The sequence below is a fragment of the Glycine max genome, chromosome 20 (assembly GCF_000004515.6).
Source record: "Glycine max cultivar Williams 82 chromosome 20, Glycine_max_v4.0, whole genome shotgun sequence".
In the NCBI taxonomy this organism is placed as follows: Eukaryota; Viridiplantae; Streptophyta; class Magnoliopsida; order Fabales; family Fabaceae; genus Glycine; species Glycine max.
In genome coordinates, this window is record NC_038256.2 from 47,261,313 (window position 1) to 47,288,162 (window position 26,850).

The 26,850-nt window shown below is 27.4% G+C and overlaps 2 protein-coding genes across 2 annotated transcripts; one reads left to right on the forward strand and one right to left on the reverse strand.

Annotated features, from left to right (window-relative positions):
• Positions 1–10,207: 10,207 nt before the first annotated feature.
• On the forward strand, positions 10,208–10,806 carry LOC100305999 (uncharacterized). The gene has a single exon (NM_001249175.3). It carries the CDS (start codon positions 10,268–10,270, stop codon positions 10,733–10,735), a length of 468 nt encoding a protein of 155 aa, NP_001236104.2. The 5' UTR covers positions 10,208–10,267; the 3' UTR covers positions 10,736–10,806.
• Positions 10,807–14,724: 3,918 nt separating this feature from the next.
• LOC100805248 (uncharacterized) lies at positions 14,725–25,180 on the reverse strand. Its single transcript, XM_003556502.5, has 18 exons — positions 24,746–25,180; positions 24,589–24,657; positions 24,380–24,475; positions 23,754–23,995; positions 23,484–23,622; positions 23,285–23,341; positions 22,941–23,075; positions 22,016–22,251; positions 21,648–21,692; positions 21,488–21,562; positions 21,088–21,115; positions 18,572–18,928; positions 18,102–18,296; positions 17,841–17,963; positions 17,254–17,439; positions 15,951–16,084; positions 15,130–15,316; positions 14,725–15,050 (listed from the first exon to the last, which is right to left on the reverse strand). The coding sequence occupies exons 1-18, from the start codon at positions 24,953–24,955 to the stop codon at positions 14,949–14,951; spliced, it is 2,616 nt and encodes an 871-aa protein (XP_003556550.2). The 5' UTR covers positions 24,956–25,180; the 3' UTR covers positions 14,725–14,948.
• Positions 25,181–26,850: the final 1,670 nt, after the last annotated feature.

Here is a 26,850-nt window from a genome sequence, read left to right on the forward strand (position 1 = left end):
ATGTGTGACTATTATCCTCCGTTCATTTCTTATCGTTTGATCTTGCCCGTTCGATGTAAAGTCGTGACTTTTTATACTGCTTCTTGGCCCCTTTCCTACTGGACCTTGGTGTCGCCTTCCTCACTTATACCCAATTTCCTTATCACTTTCTTTCTTTCTTCAATCATTCAAGTGGACTAAGAATAAAATATTTTGCCCAATTGCAACTTCTCCCAACAACATTATTATTATTTATTACTAGTATATTAATGTAATCATAAACAACTTAGATATTTTTTTATATCAATTTTAAAATTAACTAGTATTTTATACACTATAATGTATACTATAAATATTTATCGGGTAAAATATCTCTCATATCCCTATAAAATTTAAAAAATATTAATTTTATCTTTATAAAAAAAATTATATTAATTTATTTTTTGTGAAAATAAAATATATTTTTATTTGTCCTCAATAATAATTTTGTTAAAAAATAATTTGACATGACTAAAATCTTATATGTGAATTTTGATTACAAAATTAAATAATTTATGATAATTAAAATTCTAGAATGAATTAAATGATTTATGACGAATAAATAATCATAAAAATTGTAATTTTTTTATCACTTTTTAAATGATTTTGCCGATGAGATTAAGAAAAAAATAAAATATCTTCTAAATATGTTTGAAAAGATAGAAAAATGGAGTAATTAAATTTGTTAATTACATTAAAAATTAACTTTCCGTGTGTATAATTTCTTATAGAGTAAATAGAGTAATTATATTGTTTTATATAATCATCTAAATAATTTTATTATAAATATTAATTTCTTATTAGATGATTATATAAAACAATATTAACTTCTAAAATCATCATTTCTCGTAATCAATATATGATTTCTTCTAAAATTAATATTTATAACATAATTTCTTATTAGATGATTATATAAAACAATATTAACTTTCCGTGTGCATGATCCTTTTCCTCAAAATCATTTTTTGGTTATCTTAAACTACACTTGTCTTAACTCTAACATTGTTTTCGTTTTATTTTAATTTATTTTTAAAATATCAATAATTAAAATAAGTTAAATTCAAAATATAATATTGAAAATATTTATTTAATATGAATTTTAATTATAATTTAACTCATATGTTAAAATATTTTTTAAAAAAAATACCATGCACCTATATTATAAAATTATTTTATATTTTCATCCAATTACAAACAACTATTTACGATAAGTTTCATGATTTTTATAAAATTATTTTGAAAGTCTTGCAAACAGTATCACCATTAATTTTTTTTCTAAAGAAAAATTAAACGTAAATGTTTATTTATTATATAAAAAACATTTATTACATGAATTGCAAGATTAAAATACTAGTAAAAATATATTTTAGATTTGCGTCTTACCGGTTGGACCTTTTGCGGCTTTATAGATTATTGGGCTTAGAGAATTGATTTAGAGCAAATTACATGATGTTTTAAATTTCCTTTACATACACAGTATTTTAATTTTAATAATAAGTCATATATACTAAACATGATAGAATTTTTTACTTTGTGTCTGGTGAAAAATTATTGTGAGGGCACAAATCCAACGTATCACTTTTAGGCACAATCAATAAAAAATTTAAATGTAATAAAATTAAAATAGAAAAAATGCAAAACTAAAAAAATAATAACATTTGAAAAAAGATCCCAATTCTTCCTCCATGTTTTGGGTCAAACAGTTTTCTTCCTTGTATCTCTCTAACTATAACTATTTATCAATAATGTTGTTTTTCATGATGGCAGGAGATGCACGTCAAGTTTGCTTGTGTGTGGAAGTGATAAACATCTTCTATAATGTCTCCAACGTTGACATCAAATTTCAACCTCTAAGATGAATTTGAGGGGAGAATAAAAAGTTATATGTTATTTCTATGGTTTGGACACTACGGCCTAGACATTTGTTCATATAATATGATGGAAAAGTCAATTCATTTGCAATTTGAAGTTTTTTTTAAAAAAATTTGATAAATCTATGAAAAAAAATCAAAATTTTTAAATTCTTACCATATAAATTTATTAAAATTCAAACTAAAAAGTCTTAATTATAAAAATATTTTTAAAAATTTTAATAAATCATAACATTTTTATAAAATCTTTAAAAATCTACAAAATTTTTTATATTAAAATAATCTTTTAAAATCCTAATTAAATATATTCTACTAGGTAGCTGACTTTAAAAAAAAGATAGAAAGTGAACATATATATAATATATGCGTAATATAATGATAAGTGTTTTCTTTTAAGAAAATAACAAAGCTCTGGGAACCCAAATTAACTCATCTTACCCGAGAAAATGAATTCTGGGACAACTGCTGCGAAGAAAAAAAGGAAGAGTTTTTTCATGCTATTCGAAAAGATAAGAAGACATTCCTCTCTTAAATAATTAAATCTCTTTTAGAAAATGCTACTCTCGTTGTGATTTGTGACACTATACTGAATGATATTTAGTTTTTAGTAATTTTGTTATTGTCTTTGAAATTAGGATTACATGTACCTAGAATAAAAAAATTATTTTATCAAGTTGTACAATTTTGACTGTGCTTGTTTTAATATACCCTGGATTGACAACTTGAATCATAATGTTGTTAATAATAATCTATTTATTGTCTCTTGAGTTAATTTAAACAAAAGTTAAATATACATTATTAATTTTAAATAAAATATCTTGTTTATATCATGTTTGTTATTTATGCAAGTGAGACATATACATTCAAGTTATTTTAACCAAACAAATTTATATGTAAAAATTATTAAATATATTATTTTACGTTACTTATTTGATATTTATAAATTAATCTTATCAAATATTTTCAATTAAATTAGCTAGTTTATATAATGAAAATAAATAAAACCTATTCCATCCTATTTTATACTGATGATAAAAAATACATCCTAATGTGTTTTTTTTATCTTCTTTTTTATTTCTCCTTTCTCTTTTATTTGAGAGATGTTAGCTTATAAGCTAGTCAGAGTAGTTTATAAACTACTAAATGTCTTATTTTCATACTAAATTATAATTTTCATAATATTTTAATTCTTGATTTGTAATTTTGCCCCACCCTCCGCCCTTGTCTTTTTTTGTTGCGATTTTAGTCCCTACATTGGAAAAAATTGTAATTTTAGTTCAATTCATAATTTTTTCACAATACTTTGATTAATTAAATTATTTTATGATAATATTTTAAATGAATATGTTAAGCTAGAATAAAAGAAATAAAACAAGACAAAGTTGAGGATTACACTAAAAATATAAATTTTATAAAATCTAGGAACTAAAATTGCAGAAAAATAGGGACCAAAACAACAAATTAACAATTAAAGTGAAATTAAAATCATAGTTTAGTCTTATTTTAACAAGGTGCCATTTAAATCATTTATTGCTCTTAAAAAAATTAAATCATTTATTGGACTATTTTTTCAAAACAGAAGTCTTTAATTAGTATTGAATTTTTTGGTCAAAAATAATAAATGATATATTAATTTTTTGAACTTTTTATCAAATAATAAATGATATATTAATTTTTTAGGACTTTCATTTGATTTAAGCGTAGCCTAAAATTTATTTAGTGCAAGAAAATTTCAAATATATACAATAGAATGTTGAGTATACAATAAAATCAAAAATAAAATGTCAACTTCAACGCATGTATCTAATTTTCTTTTTCTTGTGGTGTGTGTCAATAGCTTACCCTTAGTTGATTCTCTTCCACCTATCATTTTTCAACTTGACTCACAATTATGAGATCGACATCAACTTAATTTTCCTTTCCATCGTCAATAACTTGCCGCCAAACTCAAACAAATGAACCTTTACTATTCCAACCAATTGAATAATTATGATAATTTTAATTTAAATGTATTGTTTTTTATTTCTCTCTCCTGACTTAAATAATTTATTAAATACTTTATTTAATGAAAATAGAATGTATGCCTTTTGCTTGCCTTTTTTTCCTTAAAAAAATAAACATAGAAAGTTTGAAAAAAAATAACCAATGAAAATGATTTTTTTTTTAAAATATGAAGAAAAAAATATAGTAAATTAAATTACATTTAATACAAAATCTAAATAAAAGTTCTTAAATATTTTGTTTACGGGTCAAAATTTAGTTGCTTTAAAATAAGTAAATTGTTGCATAGTAAATTATAGGCTTAAAATTGGTAACATGAAAATGAAAGGAGTGTTTATATAGAAAAAACCAATTGAAAAGCTATAGCTAGTTAGAAGTTGAAAAATTAGTTTAATAATTATAAATATGTTGTAAAATTAGTTATTGGAGTAACTAAAAAGTGTAAGATAATAAAAAATAATTAAATTATAATTTATTTATAAAAGATAAAAAAATAAGAATAAAAGAAAATATAAAATGTTAAAATTAGCGTTTTAAATTGTGTTATTACTTGAAGTAACCTTTCAAAAAATATTATATGTTATTAAAAAAATTGTTTATTAAATAATTAAACAAGTTTTTTAAATAATAAAAAAAATTAAAAACTAACTATAATGCGTTGACAAACATTACCCTAATTAATTAACGGTTACATATGAAAAAAATGGAACCAAAATATGTTAGCAGCCAAGATTGCAGTAGGACGATGGAAAACTTTAAATTAACTTACAATAACAATAAAAAATTAATAAAACATAGAGAATAATTGAAAAACAAGTATATATATAGATAAACAATGACATGCAAAATGAATTTAAATAGTTGACTATTTTAAATTTATTTAATGACAGTTTCACACAGAGTAAAATGGCAAGTGAAATGCAAGAACTGTATGAAATTCACTATGTTTTCATTTTATATCACATTTGCGACAATGTGAAGTGCGAGAAAAGAGCAATTTGATTCATGTGATATATATTACACATTATTGCTATTTGAGAGTTGTTATTCTTACACATTTTTTACATTATTCATGTATGCTTTAATTTTTTTTAAAAAAATACTCTTTTCTTGAAAAAAATAATTTTGTTCATAAATATATAATAAAATTATATTTTGATTGCGTCAAAGAGTGATAAAAATATATATAAAGAAAATATATTTTTGTTATGTATTTATCTACAAAATCATATTTTTTATTATGTATTTGTTTTACCACCTCATTTTATTCAATTAAAACATACGTTTGTTTTGTTAAATTTTTAGGCAAAAATTGTAATTAATTTAAATATAAATTACCTTTTTTATTTGAATTAATTGTGATACAAATTATATAATGAAGATACACATTATCTTTATTAAGAGTAATAAAATTAACTGTGATATAAATTATATTTTTTATTTAAATTAAAATTAATAATGATATAAGTTACCATTTTAATTGTAATCAAATTAATTCTAATACAAATTAATCTCATAATTAATTTGGTTAGTATTAATTCATATAATTATTAATTTAATTACCTTTAAGAACGGTAACTTCTATTTAATTAATTTAATTTTAGGTGAAAAAGATACTTACAACTATTAAAAATGATAAATGGTATCTTAATTAATTTAATTTCAATTTGAAAAAGATAATTAATTATAAAAGTAAGTTACTTTTATCTTAAAGGAAACATTTTTTTACGATTTTTTAATTAATTATAAAGGTAAGTTATCTTCTTTTTTTTTTACAGAGTAAGTTACTTTTTTTGTGACTTTTTAAATTAATTATATAGGTAAGTTATCTTTTTTAAAATCAACGGATCCGTCATCTATTTTTCATGAATTTTTAATTAATTATAAAGGTTAGTTACTTTTTTAAAAAAACCACTTTATTTGATGAAACATATTTTTTCAGACACATATATAATAGAATGTTGAGCATGAGAGAAGACAAAAAATACAAAGAAAATGTCAACTTCAAGCCATGTTTCCATTTTGCTTTTTCTTGCAGTGTGTTTCAGTAGTTCAGTTTTTTGTGATTCTCTTCCACCGATTCTTGGCTCTGACCATTTTCATATAAACATCAACATACTCACCATTTCCATTTCCAATGACTTGCCCCCAAGCCCAACAAAGTTATACTTCCTTAGCGACTTCCAAAAGACTCAAGTCGAAATTAAACGAGGAGAGCCTTACGTTAAATTGCTTAATTTTGATACACATAATGGTCTATTGAAATGGAACAAGTGTGCTGAATTCAGTGTGTATATACCTGGCCTAGAAGGTGATCATCAACGCATCTATTGGTCTGCCAGAGAAGATGGTATATATCACAGTTGGGATAATCTGAAATGGGATAAAAGGGAAACTTGGGATCATTATTGTTGAATGCTTCTAAATCTAGTTTACAATGTATATATCCATCTAATATGATTTATGAATGAATATTATGGTGGATGTAGTTATTGTTTCATTCCCTGTTATATGGCAATACAAACATTACACTTTGACTTCTTTTATATAAATTTGGTGAATCTCAAAATTTTAGTCCATGGAATATTCATCGGTTTTATTATTGGATCAATCACGCAATTTTAGTACCAGATTCGGTTGAACTGGCTCGATCCGCACTGGTTTTACAAAAAAATAAATAAATAGATCATTTCTACAATATTGTTTTGATGTCACATTATTATTTATTTTTATTTTAAATTTTAGAGTATGAATGAATTTTTTATACTTAAATAATGTAAATTATATACTTATATATAATATATACATATATAGTTTTGAATTTTTAATATATATAGGGTCAAACAAGACTAATGTCTGACCCACCAATTAAATTATTAATTTATTATCTCGACCGGATCAATATTTTAACAACTATGGATGGTGGCTAAGGTCATAGACATTGAATTGTTTACATTTTGGATTCCATACCATTATACAACTATGGACTTCAAAATAGGTAAATGTATAAAAAGGCTTTCCTGATTTCAATTCTATCCCAGATTCATTGACGAAGCTACTAAAGAAGTGTAATTTTTCTGGGTTTGGCGCCAAGTTATTGACAATGGAAAGAAAGAGTAGGTTGATCTTGGAATCATTTAAGCCAGGTTGAAAAGAGGTAGATTGAAAGATGGGTAGAGTTTGAGAAGTATCGAGAGAATCAACAACAATTAAGCTATTAAAACATATTATACAATAAGAAATAAGAGGGATGTGTGGATTATAGTAGGCATTTTGTTTATATGTTTCCCCAGTTGGTATTATTTGGATACTCTCATATAGCATTCTATTATTTTTATATACAGTAAATGAGATTTGAAATGTTCACATTCATTGATCGAAGATCGAATTTTTTAACAGTAATTGATCTATTTAATATTGATATTAATTTTGATAATTTAAATATTAAGTAGGTACATTATCACGATATTTGATAAAATTAGATGAAAATTAATTGAAAAATGAAAAATTAGTAGCTAAACTTTTGTAATCGGTAGTTGAAATTAATTAAACTACTTTATTATTCAACCTAAATTTATATATAAGCATAAATAATTCATTTCACACTAATTAAAAAAATTAGTACATATTATTTAATTTTTTAATCTCAAATAAAAAATAATAAAATTATTTCTAAAATTTCCTTCATTGAAACTTGTTATCATAATAAAAAATAGTCATTGGAAATAAAAATAAAATTAAATGAGTGGTATTTTAGAAATAATAACATTAGGATAAAATTAGTTAAATTTACTTATATTTAAGTCTAATATGTACGAGTTTAGAGAGAGTAAATCATAAGTCATTGTAAAATTATCTATTAAGGTAACTAAAAAAAATGCAAAATGACTAAAATAGAAATATTTATGTTATATTTTTAAATAAATTTCAATTCAATTTAATTGGTAATAATATATATTTTGGAGCATTTTTAAGTTTAGTTTCAAAATAATTTTAAATACTTGTAATTTATTATTTATAAATTAATTATTTACATTATTTATTTTTTTAAAATATTTTAATTATATTCTTTACTTTCATTTATTATATTTTTTAAATATGGTAAAAAATTAAAAATAATAAATCTTACCTTATGAAGAAGAGGAAAATAAAATATTATCTTATATAGAAAATATTAAAAATAAAATCTAATAAATATTCAAGGACAAAAAGAGTATAAAAATAAAAATTTAAAAGTTAACATTTTAAAAAATAAAACTTAAAGTAGCATATAAAATAAATTTTATAAATTATTAAAAATAATTTATTTACCAAACAATTAAAGAAAATTTTCAACTACTAAAAAAAGTTAAAATCTTGCCAAATAAAATTTAAGCATCGTATTATTACTTATGATAAAATTTATTTTTTAAAATTAGTTAAGGTTACTTTAAAATATAATTTATGAACAGTAATAACTAAAAATAATAATTTTAATGTAATTAATATTTAAAAATAAACAATATTTTATTGTATTTAATAATTAAGTACATAAATTAAGAAATAAATTATTATGTATATATATTTATAATTATTTTTTAAAAAATTTAGTTATTAAAGTATATTGAAGAATGCTAACAACACTCTATACTAAAATTCACTAAAAATTTCAAATTGTACTATTTTTAATTGATTTTGTTGTCATTTTGAAATAGCATCAGAAATTTACTGATGGTATAAAGTTTTTTTAAACAATTATCTAACTATAAATTATTATATATAGAAATATTATTAATTTTTATAATAACTATTTTAAAAATAATTTATTTTTAATAATAATGCCTGGAAAAAAGTCCTTCCTAATTTCTCTATGCTCCATTGCTGCCACTTACTCAGCTAATTTTTTGGCTTTTTTACCATAAAAAAATTATCAATTGAGAGTACTTTTTGATAAATTGTCTGATCAAGGGTAAGTCATGATTGATATTCAGGACTCTCTAGTCAAAGTCGAACACCAATTTACAACTTCTAAAATTATTATTTTTTTCTCTAAAAGAAGTCATAAAATCAATTTTGAAAGAGTTGCATTCATATTAACAACTTTAGTATTAAATTTATTTTTTAATATGTTACATAAAGAAGTGGTAACTTATTCCACAATTTCAATTGTAATTTTTTTTAATATGTTACATAAAGAAGTTGTAAGTTGTTCCAACAACTTTATTTCTTTTTATTTATTTATTGTTTTCATAATTTTTATTTAATAAATTATTTTAACATTAAACACACAAAATTATTAAATAATAAAATAACATGTTTACAATATTAGAAATAAAAAAGTAATTCATCACTTTTAAAATAAATTATAATTAGGATTATAAATAAATTTTTAAAACAAAATATATTTTTAAAATATTTATAGAAAACGAAACAGGTCTACAATAAAAATACATAAACACTAATAGCAAAATTATAAAAAACAAAGAAGTTGTGGATCAAGTCACGACTTTGTTTTACAATCAATAAAAAAAAAACTGAAGTCACAAGGGTTTGGGAATATAAAAAAAAACTTAAGTCGTAAATGTTTAAATGATTTCTTAAAAAGTTGACTGACATTAAGTAAAAGTCATAAAAATATTTATGATATTTTTAGAAGAAAAAAAACTTCAGAAACTGTAAAATGATGTTCAACATCAACCATGGAATTGTACATGCCAATCACGAAAAGTACTCCATTATTTATCCCACTTGATAACAAAAGACTAATCTGTCCATGCTGAACAAAGAAACCCCTATTGAAAATTAAATGCACTGACAACATTTATTATCCTCTGACAAAACACAATGGCTTCTCTTAAATGATGGGGCCCAATTCTACGGGCCCAAACAAAATTGCTGAAATTGACCAAATTTATTACGTGTTAAAGGAGTGATGGAAAGTAAAAAATTATTGTTATTGCAGTAAAATGCTACTATATAGATTTTAACTTAAATTCTATGGAAATATATTAAACTTGTTACAACCATAATGAATCAAAGTTAAATTCACTAGCACTTTTATAGATTGTTGTCAATGCCAAGATAAATTTTCCAAAAATATTTCCCTTTTAAATAACAACTAATATTTTTTAGTTTTTTTTTAATAAAAATATAAAATAATAAAATCTTTATTTCAAAGAAATGCTCCTAGGATCAAAATTAAGTCTTTATACCATCAGTAAATTCTAAATAAATAAATATAGGATAATTCATATACGTTTAGATGCAAGGCTTTTAAATGTAAGGTACTCAAATTAATCAACTATTTTAAAATTTAGCTGCTAATTATGTGTTGGTGACTGGGTGTATAAATGTTGAGTGAGAGAGAATACGATATCAATTGGTGAAGTGAAATTAAGATGAGAAAAACAACGTGTAGATCAATCCACCATGTTTCCCTCTTGTTTCTTCTAACCATGTGTTTATTAATCAATGCAGATTGTTCTGAATCTTCTTCTCTGAATAGGTCTGCAATTCCAAGCAATTACCACCTTTCATCAAACGACACAAACATCAACATATTGTTTCTTTCCATTGCTAGTGGTATGTCCCCTAACGACCCACCAGTGTTCTTCTTTTACAACTACGGAGAAACTCGAATCTATTTGCATCCCGGAAAGCCTTTCACTAAACTCGCCAATTTTGATCGCAAAGTCATTCTAATGTATTGGGATGTATTGTGTGTGATTTTCTATGCATATGATCCTACCATGGAAGGAGGTCATCAAAAGATCTATTGGTTAGTCAAACCAGATGGTGTGTTTCATAGTTGGGATAACAACAACTGGGAGAAAAGGAAAACTTGGAATAACCAAGCTTGTAATTAATTAGTTCAAATAATGCTTTCAGCTTCTGTATTACCAATAAATATATAAGATATTTCCTTCTCCCTATTGCATTACCAGGTTAAATTTATGCAGGAAATTACCATTCTAAGAAATAAAACTTTTGTTAACGTGGTTAATTAACAAGAATTTCTTTAAATAAGCAAATTGTTGCATAGTAAATCATTGGCTTAAAATTGGTAATATAAAAATGAAAGGGTTGTCTATATAATTAACGGTTGCATATATATATAAAAAAGGAATCAATATATGTTAGCAGCCAAGATTGCTGTAGGACTACGATGGAAAACGTTAAATTAACAATAAAAAAAAAAATCAATAAAACATAGAGAATAATTGAAAGACAAGTATATATAGATAAACACTGACATGCAAAATGAATTTAAATAGTTGGCTATTTTAAATTTATTAAATCACAGTTTCACACACACAAAGTAAAATGGCAAGTGATTTAATGCAAGAAGTGTATGGAATTCACTGTGTTCTCATTTTATATCACAGTTGCGATGATGTGAAGTGGGAGAAAACAGCAATTTGATTCTTGTGATATATATTACACATTATTGCTATTTGGGTGTTGTTATTCTGACTACCAGATTTGTTACATTGTTCATGTATGCTTTAAATCTTTTTATTTTCTTTAGAAATATTCTTTTTATGAAAAATGATTTTGTTGACAAAATACGTAACAAACTTATATTTTCATTGTGTCGGAGAGAGTGAAAAAAATATATAAAGAAAACATATTTTTATTATATATTTCTAAACAGAATAATATTTTCCTTATGTATATCTTTTAGCACTTTGTTTTATTCCAGTAAAACATATGTTTGTTTTATTAAGTTTTTACGCAAAAATTGCAATTCATTTAAATATAAGTTACCTTTTTTTTTACTTGAATTAAATGTGGTACAAATTATATTAATGACTACACACATTAACTTTCTTAAGAGTAATAAAATTAATTGTGATATAAATTTTCTTTTTTATTTAAATTTAAATTAATGATAATATAAGTTACCATCTTAATTTTAATCAAATTAATTCTGATAAAAATTAATCTCATAATTAATTTGGTTAGTACTAATTCATATAATTATTAATTCAATTACCTTTAAAAATTGGTAACTTTTACTTAATTAATTCAATTTTAGGTGAAAAAGACACTGACTACTATTAAAAATGATAAATTGTATCTTAATTAATTTAATTTCAATTTGAAAAAAAATTAATTATAAAATTAAGTTACTTTTTTCTTAAAACAATCAATTTTTTTATGAATTTTTAAATTAATTATATAGTTAAGTTATCTTTTTTAAAATCAATGGATCCGTTTCTATTTTTATGAATTTTTTAATTAATTATAAAGGTAAGTTACTTTTTTAAAAAACCACTTTATTATTTTTCATACACATATATAATAGAAGGTTGAGTAGTAGAGAACACAAAAAATACAAAGAAAATGTCAACTTCAAGCCATGTTTCCATTTTGCTTTTTCTTGCAGTGTGTTTCAGTAGTTCAGTTTTTTGTGATTCTCTTCCACCGTTTCTTGACTCTGACCATTTTCATATAAACATCAACATACTCGCCATTTCCATTTCCAATGACTTGCCCCCAAGCCCAACAAAGTTATACTTCCTTAGCGACTTCCAAAAGACTCAAATCGAAATTAAACGAGGAGAGCCTTACGTTAAATTGCTTAATTTTGATACACATAATGGTCTATTGAAATGGAACAAGTGTGCTGAATTCAGTGTGTATATACCTGGCCTAGAAGGTGATCATCAACGCATCTATTGGTCTGCCAGAGAAGATGGTATATATCACAGTTGGGATAATCTGAAATGGGATAAAAGGGAAATTTGGGATCATTATTGTTGAATGCTTCTAAATCTAGTTTACAATATATATATCCATCTAATATGATTTATGAATGAATATTATGGTGGATGTAGTTATTGTTTCATTCCCTGTTATATGGCAATACAAACATTACACTTTGACTTCTTTTACATAAATTTGGTGAATCTCAAAATTTTAGCCCGTGGAACACAATATGCTGTTTTGCTTAACTAATCAAAGACACCCCCCTAATTGATAAAAAATTGAATTTGAGGGTTAGATATTTAGATATCATTTAATAATCAAATAAACTGATTTAAACCTCTATATTGGTTTGTCTGAGAATAAAATATATTACTAAAAGAGTAAACGAATCATTCTAGCTCATAACAGAAAGGTTATACTTATATAAAATTTTGATAATTTTTAATGAGCTTTCTCCGTCTTCTGTATAACAGAGGGGCTAGCATAAACTATTCAGAATGAACTAACTGGGCCTTCAAATTCAATCATTTTTCTATTGTTGAGAATGAGGGAAAATAGGCATTGGGCTTTTACTTCTTGCACATCCCAATTTTTCAAAATGGCCATACTAACCTTGTCTTCCTGAGTTGTCCATAGCTTGTTTTCCTCACTTCTCCATGCCTGAAACATTGTTGTGTTCATTCCGTGTAAGCATTTTGGTTGCTTAGGTTCACTTGCACAGTTATACAAATCCGAATCAATCAATCCAGCATAGTATAATAATAATATCGGATCAAATAATCCAAAAATATAACATTTTTGGATTAGATAATCTGGATTTGTTATTGTATGAGTACAAATTTATTGATCCAGAAATTATTTCTATTTGTTAATTAGTCCAGATCAATCAATCTGAAATTGTGCAATAATAATTCTGAACTATTTTGATTGAATTGAGTGTTTTTGTTTCTTGTATCAACTAATCTGTAACTTCTAAACAACACTTTTGGATTCCCTGATCCAGAAATTATATTATATTCCATAATAGGAAATCCAGAGCTATTGTTTTAAAATTTTGGATTAGTCAATCCAGTGTAGTATTTTTTCATTTGCTTCACTAGAAGGTTGGAAATGAATATAATATGTACAAATTCTCCTTGTAAATATATAATTATAAAATTATATGATTGTGTTTTGTGTCTATTATGTGTTTGTAGAAGGCACGAGAATAGGTATGGAGCAATATGTATGTATTATAATACTTAGACATTCATTCATATCCACATACAAATTCGCCTAGGCTTATAGTCAAACTATTTTAATGGATACTCTATTTTCATTTCAATTTGCTAATTACAATTATGGATAGATTGATCCATAATAATGCAAATCAATCCAAAAATATGTTATGGATTGACTAATCCGTAATTTATTGTAATGTTATGGATTAGTCAATCCAAAATAAATTTTTGGATTCATTTACATTATTCTAGAATAATCAAACCGTAATTGGATAAGACGATCCATAAATGTATTTTGGATTGCATGATCCGTAAAATTTCAAATGTTACAGATCATGCAATTTGGAATACATTTCGAGATTACCTTGTCCAATTAAGAATAGCTTGTCCAAACAACAATCCGGATCAAGCTATCTGGATGTATTACAAAAAATATACAAAAGAAAAGGAAAAAGTGAAGATTCTTGTTACGAATAACTTGGTCCAAATACAACAAAACACAATCCAAATCAAGCTATCCGAAAAGAAAGAAAAAGCCAAGGTTAAGTTAAAAGGGTGAGGGGCAAATTTGTTTATTCACCTATTTTTTCAAATAATGGGAGGTGGAGGAAGAAATTTCCTAGGCATCGTTGTGTGTGCATGTAAGACTAATATAACATAAATGTTATTTAAGATTGAAATCCCTCTACGTGGTATGTTCAAACCACGGCTGACAGAATTTCATTGCAATAATTTGTGTGTATTAAAATAGACATTGTTAAAATTAATTTTGAAATGATATAATTTATGTTTGAATGTTTTAATTATAAAATTTAATACAAAATTTTAGATCCAATACAAAAGTTAGGTTGTTTCAATTCATAATTAATTATGAATTTTTCTCTAACATGAAAAGAAACATTCAAAAATATATCTAAAATCAATTTTCACGGAAAACCAAACACACGTAAAATACAAATCAATGTATGCACATGTTTACGTCATATCCCAGTGACAATTGAAAACATCTTTACATATGTACAAGTAAGTTAGCACCGGAACACAGGTAAAAGAATGGACGTAACAACGGGAAGCCCATGAAAGTATTTTCCCAAAACATTACAATCAGACAGCCATGGAAGATTGAAGCCAAGGCAAGTATGTAGATTTATGAAATATATGCCTTGACCAGTTCTGTGTAGCTGCAAACTAAACCCGTCCTTGGGCAGATGATTCTACCATTATTCTTCTTCGCCATCTCTTCAAGAGCCTGCAAAGGAGCAAAAAATAATAAACAAAATATGCTTTATACATGGAACATCTAAAAGAATATCTAAAATAACAGGGACCTTAGTGCTATAAACATATCCATTGGGCAAGACTTGCGGCGGGTTCTCAGTGTCCATTAACTCCTTAGTTATATAGCAAACAAGCTTAGAGTGATGCTGCTTTGAATATGGTAATGGCATGGCTAGTGTGCGGAAAGCCTCCTGTGATAAGGGGTCCTCTTTTGTGCAATCATCCTCGTAACAATATCTTTATCAGGTCAAGGAACATATCTCAATAGAGTTAGCTGTGACAATGCATGCACGAACACAGTTGGAATGAGAACCAATCAAATTTACAAGTAAAGAGGTTTTAGTATTATAAGTATGAGCTTTAAAATCATCCATAACAAATTAACAAGAGCTAAAAATGAGAAGCACAAGCGGCAGGAACCATACTTTGAATGATTTATGGGAATGGTAATAACGGATCTAGAGAATTACCCTATAAAAGTTAATTCAAGTGTACCTAGTTGCCAGAGAAAAATGATAGCTATACGGTACAAAATAATTTACGATTATCAAGAATTGCTACATAAAGGCTCAAGGCAGGAGATTATCACTGACAAATATGACATTTCATACAATAAATGGCTTTGAACTTTCAAATATGGAGGGTTTTAAAATACCTGAATAAAAAGTGAACCACTCCAATCAAAGGAATTTAAATTAATAGACAAACCGCTATATTCCATTAACTCCCTCAAAAGGATACGGAAAGTCCAAGTGGTTTTAAGATTTTTTGAAAAGGGTGGAAGGGGTGTTTCAATTATAGGTATGTAAACATTTTAGAAAAAAAAAAAGTTTCTAGATGATAATCTACAGTTTAAGTTGTTAAAGGATACGGTGTCTTGAGAGCAGAAAGGCCAGCTTGCAGATAGATATTGAGCAAGGGCTCTAAAGTCATGCCATATAACTTGCAGAACTCCTGTTTGAATTGGTCCACTAGATAATCCCATTGCTTAGCTTCAAATAAAACCTGTAAAATATTATGCAAAAGAAAATTCCCAACATTTTAGTGCTGAAATAGCAGCTTCTCAAAAATAGACAAAGATGCAATATCAAGCAAAAATTCTAGCAAAGAAGAAAGTATTAATACAGTTTCACCAATATCATGTTTGATAGACTTTGTTGGAAATATAACAGGCATGAAAATTTTCTTCAATAGGAGATCAGAAGAAAATAAAAACTCATGCAAATAATTGTTCTTGTTTTTTATCTAATCAGTAGAGGAACTACTTTTCTTGACCATGAATTACATAAGACGTGCAGGGTAAAAGCCATTTCTTTTCTTTGGAGCGAAGTAGATAAACTTGAAGCATGCTCTTTTACAACGAAGGTAATGTTTTAACAAAACAAAAAAAATGAAACCACTCCACCTTCCAGTCTAAATTCTTTAACTGTCTTATTGACACAAACATAGGTATCAAGTTGCAAATCTCGTCAAGAATCAATTGTTCAATTTTTGAATCATGAATTCAGCATCAAGTCAATAATCAAATACATTCTTAAATGCCACATATCACTTATGAAAATTGAGAACTCCATTAATATCATAGAAGATAAAACCATCATGAGTCATATGTCATAAGTAAAGCTCAAAAGTCCTAATTTCAATATAGATAAACCATTTCAGAGTAACTGTGAACACCCAGAACCGGAAGAACCAAAAATGCACTCAAAACTAGAACAACCAAACAGAGAGTCGAATGACTGGTTTGCAGATGTCAACAACAGGTTCCTGTCCCTCCAAATGAAAACAGAGAAAGGAACAACGTGTAATATACAACACCCTTTCAATTCCTTTCATATAACAATTCAAGCCTTTCTGCCCCTTTGAATCCTCAGATGAAAATTAGCGGATAGGGGGGAAATATAAAATAACAGTGGGGTGATACTGAATCACAGAATCATCCATGCTGATAATACAGAGGAGCATTGATTTGTGCAACACAGACACAATTCATAGCCAACAGTGACAAGTCACTAGCTTAAGCTTACTGAAGGATCCCAAGTTGTAATTCTAATTACAAATTCTACAATTCTGACAACAAAGAATATGAATACAATCCTAATTCCCAACACTATTGCATTAAAAGTGATTATAAAATTAATGCACAGAAACACTCAAACACAAGGAGTGCTCACCTTGTATGTGCTACATTCAGTATCCCTTTTAAAAGCTAGTGTAGCAATGACTCGCTGTAATTCTTTCATGTGGGTGGCTCCCCATGGCGCAAGATATTTCCTAGCATATGTGATAGCTCTCAAATTGTTCTCAGCTCTTACTAATTCTATGAACTCTTGAAGTCTCAACTGGAATTCCATTTTGCTCTGTCGTCATTAAACCACTAGAAATTAATAATAGAAAATATGATTTGATGCCTTGATTGTGATTTATGCATTTATTCTTAACAAGTGCCATCCTATGAGAAACTCTAGAGGTACTTGGGGATATTTGAGAATGTCTGGGTTTGCATTAGTTTATAATTTTATTTTTATTTTCAAATTTTAAACAGACTTAAGACATGTTTTTTATATTTGACCAATCCAGTGGTTATCACTCTCTTATATATGAATATATTCTACGGTTGCAGTAAGTCTTGGATGATTTCCAATTTTAAATGCATTAAAAGAAACGCATATTACCTAGACTTTAGAACCAAATAAACCCAAAAGCCTAAGCTATGAGCATGGTGCAGCTACGATTAACAAGATCAAACAGCAGTATGAACCTTAGACTTCTTCAGCCTTGATTTGTTATCAGCACACCATGCTAGGGCGGGTGCAACATCCTTATTTTGCAAAGCATCAATAACCTTTTTTGCTTCTTGGAATACATCAATATCAACAAGATCCTGATGCACCAGCACAAATGATATTATTGTTAGAAGCAATATGAAACAAAATGCGCATTTCAAACTATAACACAGAAAAACCAAAAGGAGCAAAATATTGCCAGCATCCACATACAATACAACCACCACATTCCTTACCTGCAAGTTGCTGCTTTTGGCAAGTTTCACTGCAGTGTCATAGTATGACATCCTCAACATGTAATCAACAAGAATCCGCTTCATGCGAGTGTTATTCCATTCTGACATATTTTCTGCATCAGCAGATTCTAAGTGATCGAGACGCACCCTACACTTCTGCGCTTGCAAATGCTCTGCCCGACTTCCTTCCTCCAACTTACATATTTTCACAAAATACAAATCAAGATCGTCATAAAGAGGGATATAAATCTCCAATTACGCAATAGTTAATACTTAACAACAAACGAAACTTAGTAATCAGAACAAAATTAACCATGAAGCATGCTATATATCATAACTACACATAGTAACCACATTACACTGAGCACTGCAAATAAAAAATCGAACGAATAGAAACCCTGCAAAGAAAAAGAAATTAAGCATCACAAGATGAATCGAAAATCAAATCAAGAAGTTAGGTCAGCAGATACCTTTCTCTTGAGCCCTTGCAAGCGGCAGACAAGGGAGTTAAGGTGGTTGACGGCGTCGTCGGGGGACAGGTCGGCGGCGGCGGCTTCGGTGACGCCGGAGATGACGGCGGACATCTCCTTCTCGACGGCGCGGTGGTTGGCACGGAGGGTTTTCTTGTAGTGCTCGAAAGGGACCCTGAGGAACTGGTGCTCCAGCTTCAGAGACTCCGTCAGTTGAGGAAGGTTCGACGACTGAGGCGGCGCGGGGTTGGCGGTGGCGGTGGCGGTGGCGGAGATCGGGGTTCCGGCGGTGTTGTTGCCGTTGGGAAGGGAATCCATTTCCATTGGGAACAACGGAGAAAATGGAATCTCAGATTGCTAAATGGATTGGATAGACGATGCTTCTACCAAACAAAAAAATACTTTATATTTAGCTTAATTTTACTTTTGTTTAATTTCTTTAAATTTTCATATAGGTTACCTATAGGATTCAAAAGTTTTTAACAATATCTTAAATACTTCTATAGTTTTTAAATAAATTTTTAGCCTAATCATTTATGTCAAATTCGAATCTTAATATATAATTGTTTTTTGATAGAGAATTTTACTAGATATATTAATCTTACTTAGTTTATAAAAAATTATTAGTTCGAGTAGTAATAAATTAATTTTTTAAGTAATATTTTGGGTTCACCAATTTGGTGAGAAGGGAAAAATCTTACTAAAAATAGTTAATATAATTAATTAGATTTTTTGATATTCCATATTTAAAAATCTTACTAAAAATAGTTAATATAATTAATTAGATTTTTTGATATTCCATATTAATAATATGATTATAAAAAAAATCCTATGAAGTTTAAACAAAATTACTTTTTTAAAAGAAATACATGTATTTTTATGATAATATGATTTTTAATAAGAAATACATGTGACATGACTTGAAGAAAAGAGTATTATTTAACATTATTTACGTTCAATCAATGAATATATATTATTATTTATAAACTAATTTCTCTTCCAGATTATGTTGATTTGATCGTCAAAAATTATATTAGTATATAAACTTTTAAAAAATAGGAGCATTAAATAACTCTTAGAACTGTAAAAGTTCAACTAATTAAAATCTTTTCTACTAGATAAACTTATTTTAGAGTTCAATAAAATTAAATTTATTTGTATTAATGAAATTAGATCTAGCTAAAAAAATAAATGAAATAAAGAATTTAGTTAAATTATTTAATCAATTGAACTAAATTCTTTATTTGGTTAATTTTTTTAACACGATATGTGTAAATTATTATCAATTTTCTAATGAATGTTTTATTTAACACAACTTAATTTAGTTTACTAGAATCTACAATGATAAAAGCATCAACAAACACATGGGAAATGTTATGGGTGTTTAGAATTGAATAAAATTGAGTGTAAAATTAAAAATCGGTAAAAAAAGAGTCAAAAATCACAAAAAAACCAAAGGTGTTTGGTTTAGTTTGGTTTATTTATTCCCAAATTGTGCAATTCAATTTGTGGTTTGGCACGCGGTACTTGATTATGCTGTATTTTATATAGGATACAACTCTTGCCAATTGATGCTTTTGTGTTATGTTGTTCTTGAAAATCTATTATTGTGTTGTAGATCTATTTTAAGTTTTTGTAGTTTTAGACAATTGTTATAATTTGTGTTTTGTTGTTAGATGCCTACTTTTATAAGTTTTTATGGTTGAAGGTAAATATAATGAATATTTCGTAATATTTTTAGGTTTGAGTTGAATGATTTATTATTTAACTTGAAAATAATTATTTCTTTGCTTTAAGTTTAATGGTGAAAACTTTTATAGTTCATTAGTCTATTTATAGTTATTAATAAGTTTTATTCATAATAAACTTTTAAAGTATTTTTTAAATATTCACTAACAAAATTTTAAAATAAAAAAATTAAACCTAACCAAATAAAAAAAATTAGTTTAATTTAGTTCAGATTTGATAAATAATCTAAATTGAATCAAACCACATCTCATAATTTTTTTGTTTAGTTCAGACTAATTTTACGCCAAAAATTTACGGTAAACACCCCTACTAATATTTTATGTAGAGTACGATTCCTTCTTATAAAAAAATATATGTATAAAAATTAATATATATATATATATATATATATATATATATATATATATATATATATATATATATATATATATATATATATATATATAAAGTTAAAAACACAAACTTAGAAAAAAAACTTATGAACAAAATAAAAAAACGAAAACTTACGTGGATTAAATTAATATTCGAGCCGATTGAAATTTTCCCTCAATAATCTATACAATTTGACAATAATAAAAAAATGAAAACATCTATTTTCAATTAAAAAAACAGTAATATAAGTACTAAAAAATTGTACTTAAACTTCGTCCTTTTTAAAACTCCAAAAAAAAGTGTAATATTTTTTTTTCCTCATTCACAAAATAAACTAATCGATACAGAATTTAAAGTTGTTATAAAGATCCTCGCATGTTAAAATTTAAAATAACAAGATTGTCTATCACGACACGGACACAGGATTTAAAGTTGGACTAGTCATATTTGTGAGATAATCCACTCCCAACGTAAACAAATGGTCATTCCCTGAGTTACAGTTTTATGCAGCATGTGTTGCCCAGTTCTGCTGTTAAGATATAGTACGTCATACAATTGTAGTTCAACTTCAAGAATCATAAGTAACTTGCTACTCAACGAGTATAATAAGATTTTAAATCAGAATATTAGATATTCCGTTACAAAGGTCAGCCTCTCTCACTACGACAAACAATCCCCATCACAACAGTGTTGTAAACTACATTTAGTATTTACATTTGATCACGACACAAACCAGAGCAACGAATTTAGCGAGATTTTCCAGTACAAAACTGTTCATTAGCTCATGTTTCAAGCCATGTCAAGGATCCCATTATCAAATACTTGCTTGGAAGTTCTCCAGCAGATGGAGCAAGATATGTTATCTTCTTTCTGTAATTTACAAATCAAGTTAGAAATGCAAACGTTCCTCACAAACAGTAAAATAAAATGATTAATGAAATCTAACGATACAAACCTCTGAATGTCAACGTCTGTTACATAAATAAACCCAGCAACATTGCTGCACCAGAAAAGACACGACATGGTAAGAGCCAAGAGGTATACTTGTATGAAACCAGGAATGGAAAAGGGGGACATAATATTCTGAGTCTTAAAAGTAATTTCCTATTTTAAAACTAGGATAATGAACATCAAAATGAAGCCCACAAAAAGAAGTTAGAGAATGGAGGTCTTATATGCAAAAATTTGAGTATTCATAAAAGAACACACATGCTTTCTTCACTTTACAACAACCAAAAATACATGGATCAAACTCACCGGGCTCGATAAAAAATTCTTAAAATTAGAATTATAAAACTTGATCATAAAAAGAATTATAGTTACCTGGAAATGATCTCATCAGGTTCCTTGGCAAATGAAACAGCAAGGACTAAATGGAGCAAATCACGATTTATATTTACAGGTACAACTCTTGTTGGATCTGCAGCAGGTTCTGCTCCAATGGGCAAGGCTGAGCGTGGGGCCTGTGGCCCACCACCAACTCGATAAACAAACAAATCACTAAAATTTGCAATATTAGAATGTGGAGAAAGATCATTTGAAAGGCCATAGAAGTATTCCTGAGTCAAAATCAGATGGCAGCAAGTTCCATTAGGCCATAAATAGTTGAACGGGAAATTTTGAGTGTTAAGAGTGTCAGGGGGGGGAGGAGAGAAAAGAAAACCCTCAACATACTACACCCCCAAGGCTAATAAACAAATTGTCCATATCGTAAAAGTGATCTACTGTCAATGTAGTTTTTAGATTGCACAAAAATATGCTTTTAAACAGCAATTAAGGCCACATAAATATTAAGTCCACAAATTTCAAGATAAAAAGAAAAGAAGTGCCAACAGTTTTATGTTGACAGTTAAACCATTCACTCAAATTCACATCTGTTTTTTCATTTATATTTTTCAAATCTTCCAGAATAGACAATCCATTACTTATAGTCATTCTGATCCACCAGTTTTTGTTACTCAACACGAATCATTTTTTATCCTATCTATTTATCAGCACTTCGATAATAAAAAAAAAACCATCCCTCTATCATTAACTGTTGGGCTATAATTTGCAATGCAGATGAATCGAGGCCTAAGACAAATAATATACTCCTATATTAACAAATAAATTCAGCAGAACAAGTGCCAACAGACAACAGATTCTCATAGTTTAAATTGAAATCCTCTAAAATGAAAAAACAGAGGGAAAATATCAAGATATGGTAAACACGTGTAGAAGATATTCAAAAATGGACAAGTAGGTTTACCCTTATCCTATAACTTCTGGCCTTCTGACGGACTTTTGCATTCCTAGATACAACTCCACCTGACCTCTGAAGTTTAACTACGTCTACTTTGGGCTCACTCTTGAGCACATCTTTGAGCATGCTGCACAGTTTTTCCTACAAGGAATTCAAAGCAAAGCCTGAGTCACTGAGCTTCTACAGAAGGCAAGAATTAACAACTATGCATAAGGAAAGTATGATATTCAAAAAAATATGATAGTGAGGATCATTGGAACTGGCTTTCAAGTTTCAATGCATAACTAATGTGGAAGATGCAATGATGCACATGTTAAATATAGTATATAGTATATATACAAGGCATATACCTGACCCAAAACCAAGACAACATTGGCCTTGAATGTACGAATTGCATGCAAGAGCAACTGCAACAGAATACACATGCACAGAAAAAAAAAGGAGTGAGAGGATAGAACACTATAATCAATACTAATCATAATTAGCAGTGAGTTAAATGTCTGAATAGTGATCAATTTAACAATAAGCTAAAGTTCAAAGACCAATTACATCATAGCCTACACCCTCTATCCATCCCATAGTATTTATCACCATGCCTGAAGCTCTAGATTCAGCATTTCCAGTAAATTGCCTCTCAATCATCCCTGCAAGCTCCTTAACAAGCACTTTATACAATTCTACATTGTTACTGCAAAAACAAATACGTTTGGTGATTGGATTTTCATTTCCTTCATTTGCTACCAATGATTTCAAAAGTTCAAACCAATGAAAATTTATATAATGTTGCCAACTTAAAATAGAAGTTACATCACTAATCACCTAGGAGTCGCGTGCCCATAATAGTAAACAAGAGGCATTTCAAGTGGAATGCCTTCCACAGGATCAATGGGCATTTCAATTGGAGTGGCAGCAATGCATCCAGGAATTGTTATAGACCCTTGGCCAATATCCAGATCAACAAAGGTAGGCTTCCAACCTTGTTTAGCTGCCCAACTAAGAAGCATCCTCGACAAGGTACTCTTTCCAGAATCAGTAGGTCCTACAACAATGACCCTAGGGCCCTGACCAACCAAATTCACAAAATTCACATACCACAAGCTTTAGAGCTTACAAATGAAAGAAAGTAACAACATGACAATCTATGATAAAATCACAAGCTTTCAAGTCTCTCAGCACAATTTACGTAAAAGCATTATTTTCCACAGTTCATGTTAACATTAAAAATTATAAGCCATATACAGAAGTAACAACAACACTTTTCACGCCAACTTATATGTCACAAGGTTTTAAAAATATGTCTGCAACTGCGATTTCAGCTGCAACAAATGAGCTGGAATTTTCTGCAATTTCCCGCAATATAAAGGAAAGTGACATAACCGTGGCCGCAATTTAAAACCTTGATGTCAACCATCCAGTCAACTAATCAAGATACACACCAAAAATACCTGAGAAGAACCAGAATCATCTGGTGATGAGGCTTTAGCACGACTTCTTCTTCCATCTAGCACAGCATGGACATTTACATAACTAACCATTGGAGTCTGCATCAAAAAGTTGCAATCTCCTCATCAGTGATATCCCAAGTTTTTCTTTTTGTCTTACCAATAAGTTTGACAGAAAGAATGCACGCAATAGGGCGGTTACGTTGGCTTACCTCATCTGCAGTATAATCAGTTTCAGTAGCACCATCCATTTCAATGGTTGCACCATACCAAGTAAACACCTGAAAGAAGAAAAAAAAACATTTTTCTTATAAAAAGAAGAAAATAGACATGTAAATGTAACAGCAATGCGGATATAAAAGAGATTACAGCAAACTTGAGCCTGGGAGGAAAATTGAGCCAGATTTCGGGTGGAAGCTCGGTGCCAAAAATCTCAGCAGTGCCGTTAAGGAGTCGAAGGCGAAGAGGTGCGTCGTTACCAACTTCTATTCTCAGTTCGCTTTCTCTCTCCAATTTGACTTGCTTTATTGTCGATGCCGAACCCGAACCACCTACGGGACCTGCACCACCGTACGCCATTTTTTTTTCCCTTCTTCTTTCCCTAAAACTCCAATTTCGCTTCTTTTTGCTTCGAATCAAACTTGGACGAATCGATTCTGAAAATTCAACTTGCTGCGTTGGCCGTTAGGGTTTGCGAATGGGAGTAAGCAAGTGAAGGAAAGGGGAAGAAAGTTGAGAAGCAGAGTATGAATTGAATATTCAACCGGATTTGGAGAAGACGAAACGAAAGGGTTTTTCGTTTTTTCTTTTTTTTTTATTGTGTAATTAAATTAAATGAAAAACTCAAATTTAAATTATTATCATATCTTATTATCTTATTATAAAAGCAAAAGGATAAGGCATTTTCATAAATTAAGATTTAAGACGCATGTGGACATATATTTTTTGTTTATTTAAAATTAGTAGTTTTAGATTTTATATTATATCATATATAATAAATATTTAATTTTATATAACTGGTATTCTAGTATCTTTTTAATATATAAATGATATTGTAATAAATAATAATATTAAATAAATATTTTAATAAATAGCAATGATAAATAAATATTTTTGGATATACAATCATTATATTTTAAATTCAAAGTAAATAATTTAAATTAATAGATGAAATTATTTTTAGCTGTTGATATTTTGAAAAAAAAAATCAATTTAGGGATGGAAGGTAAAATACAATAAATTTAAAATTGAAAATAATATTCATTTAGAAAATAAGTGGTTCAAGGGAAAGGAGGGAAAAGAAAACTTGTTAAGAGAATAAAAGATGAGGAAAAATAACAAGGTTCTTGCATGTTTTATAACAAAGGAAAATAGATTTTAAAAGTTAATTTACTTTTATTTTTTTATAATTTTGAATTTTAAAATATAAATTGCTTGGTCAGTGAGAACTAGAGAGAAGAGTGAATGAAAATAATTTTGTATATTCGTAGTAGGAAAAATATAAAAGTTGAATGTGAACAGATACTAAAATGCATACAATCATATTATAAGAAAAAATAACTTGAAAAAAAGTGATTTCTATTAGAAAGTCATATCAAAATGTCATTTAAAATGGTAAGGAAAAATATAATTTTTTAAAATTAAAAAATAATCTTTAAATTTCCATACTTATTGATCCAATCCATCTAAAATTTCTTTTTTTATTTGATTACAATTATTCAATTAAATATTTTTTAAAATAATAATAACAATAATAACGAGTTATTAGTAATAATCATTTTAAATATTCTTTTTGTTTGATTATTACAAAAGCCTAACATTTTAAGCAACAATCATTTTAAATCGTCTCCAGTTTGGTTATTTATTTCAATAACCTTGTCATTTTTATTTGTTTGTTTTTCTTGCTGTGTGTTTTTTATTTTATGAAAAGAAACGAGGGTATTGCTGGTGCACCTAGCATTTTTTTTAATGCCCAAAATGTTTTTGGATTGTTGTTCCTTTATAAGTTGTTTTTTCTGGCTGAGTAGTGATCCGTAAACAGATTTTTCACATACGTATCAACTTGATCCGTATTAATTATACGGATGAAATTGATCCATAAGTATGAAACTCATCTGTATAAAGCATATGAATCAAGTTGATCGGTATGTTTATACGGATGAATTTCATCCGTATTCATTTTTTGGTTTTTCTTTAATTCCTTAAATTTTTATTTATTTTTAATTATTAATATGTTAAATTACTCATTTACGCATTCAAAAAAATCTACTATTACAAAATTTAATATATATTAAATTTTGTAATAGTAAATATTTTTTATTTATAAAAAATATATGGATTAAATAATTCGTATGAGTTATATCAAAATTAATTGTCACAAAATTTATTATTTAAATTTACATTAGATATACATTATAAATTTTAGTGTTATATATAACAACATTATTTATTTTATAATGTAATTGACTCATTAG

What these genes read in the sequence shown, in the direction of transcription:
- LOC100305999 (NM_001249175.3), top strand. Translation starts at nt 10,268, where the DNA reads ATGAGAAAAACAACGTGTAGATCAATCCACCATGTTTCCCTCTTGTTT.
- LOC100805248 (XM_003556502.5), bottom strand. Translation starts at nt 24,955, where the DNA reads ATGGCGTACGGTGGTGCAGGTCCCGTAGGTGGTTCGGGTTCGGCATCG. An exon ending in CCAAAAGCAGCAACTTGCAG is followed by an intron (nt 17,964 to 18,101) that starts GTAAGGAATGTG and finishes CTGGTGCATCAG; the next exon opens with GATCTTGTTGATATTGATGT. An exon ending in CTTTCTGCTCTCAAGACACC is followed by an intron (nt 15,317 to 15,950) that starts GTATCCTTTAAC and finishes GACCTGATAAAG; the next exon opens with ATATTGTTACGAGGATGATT.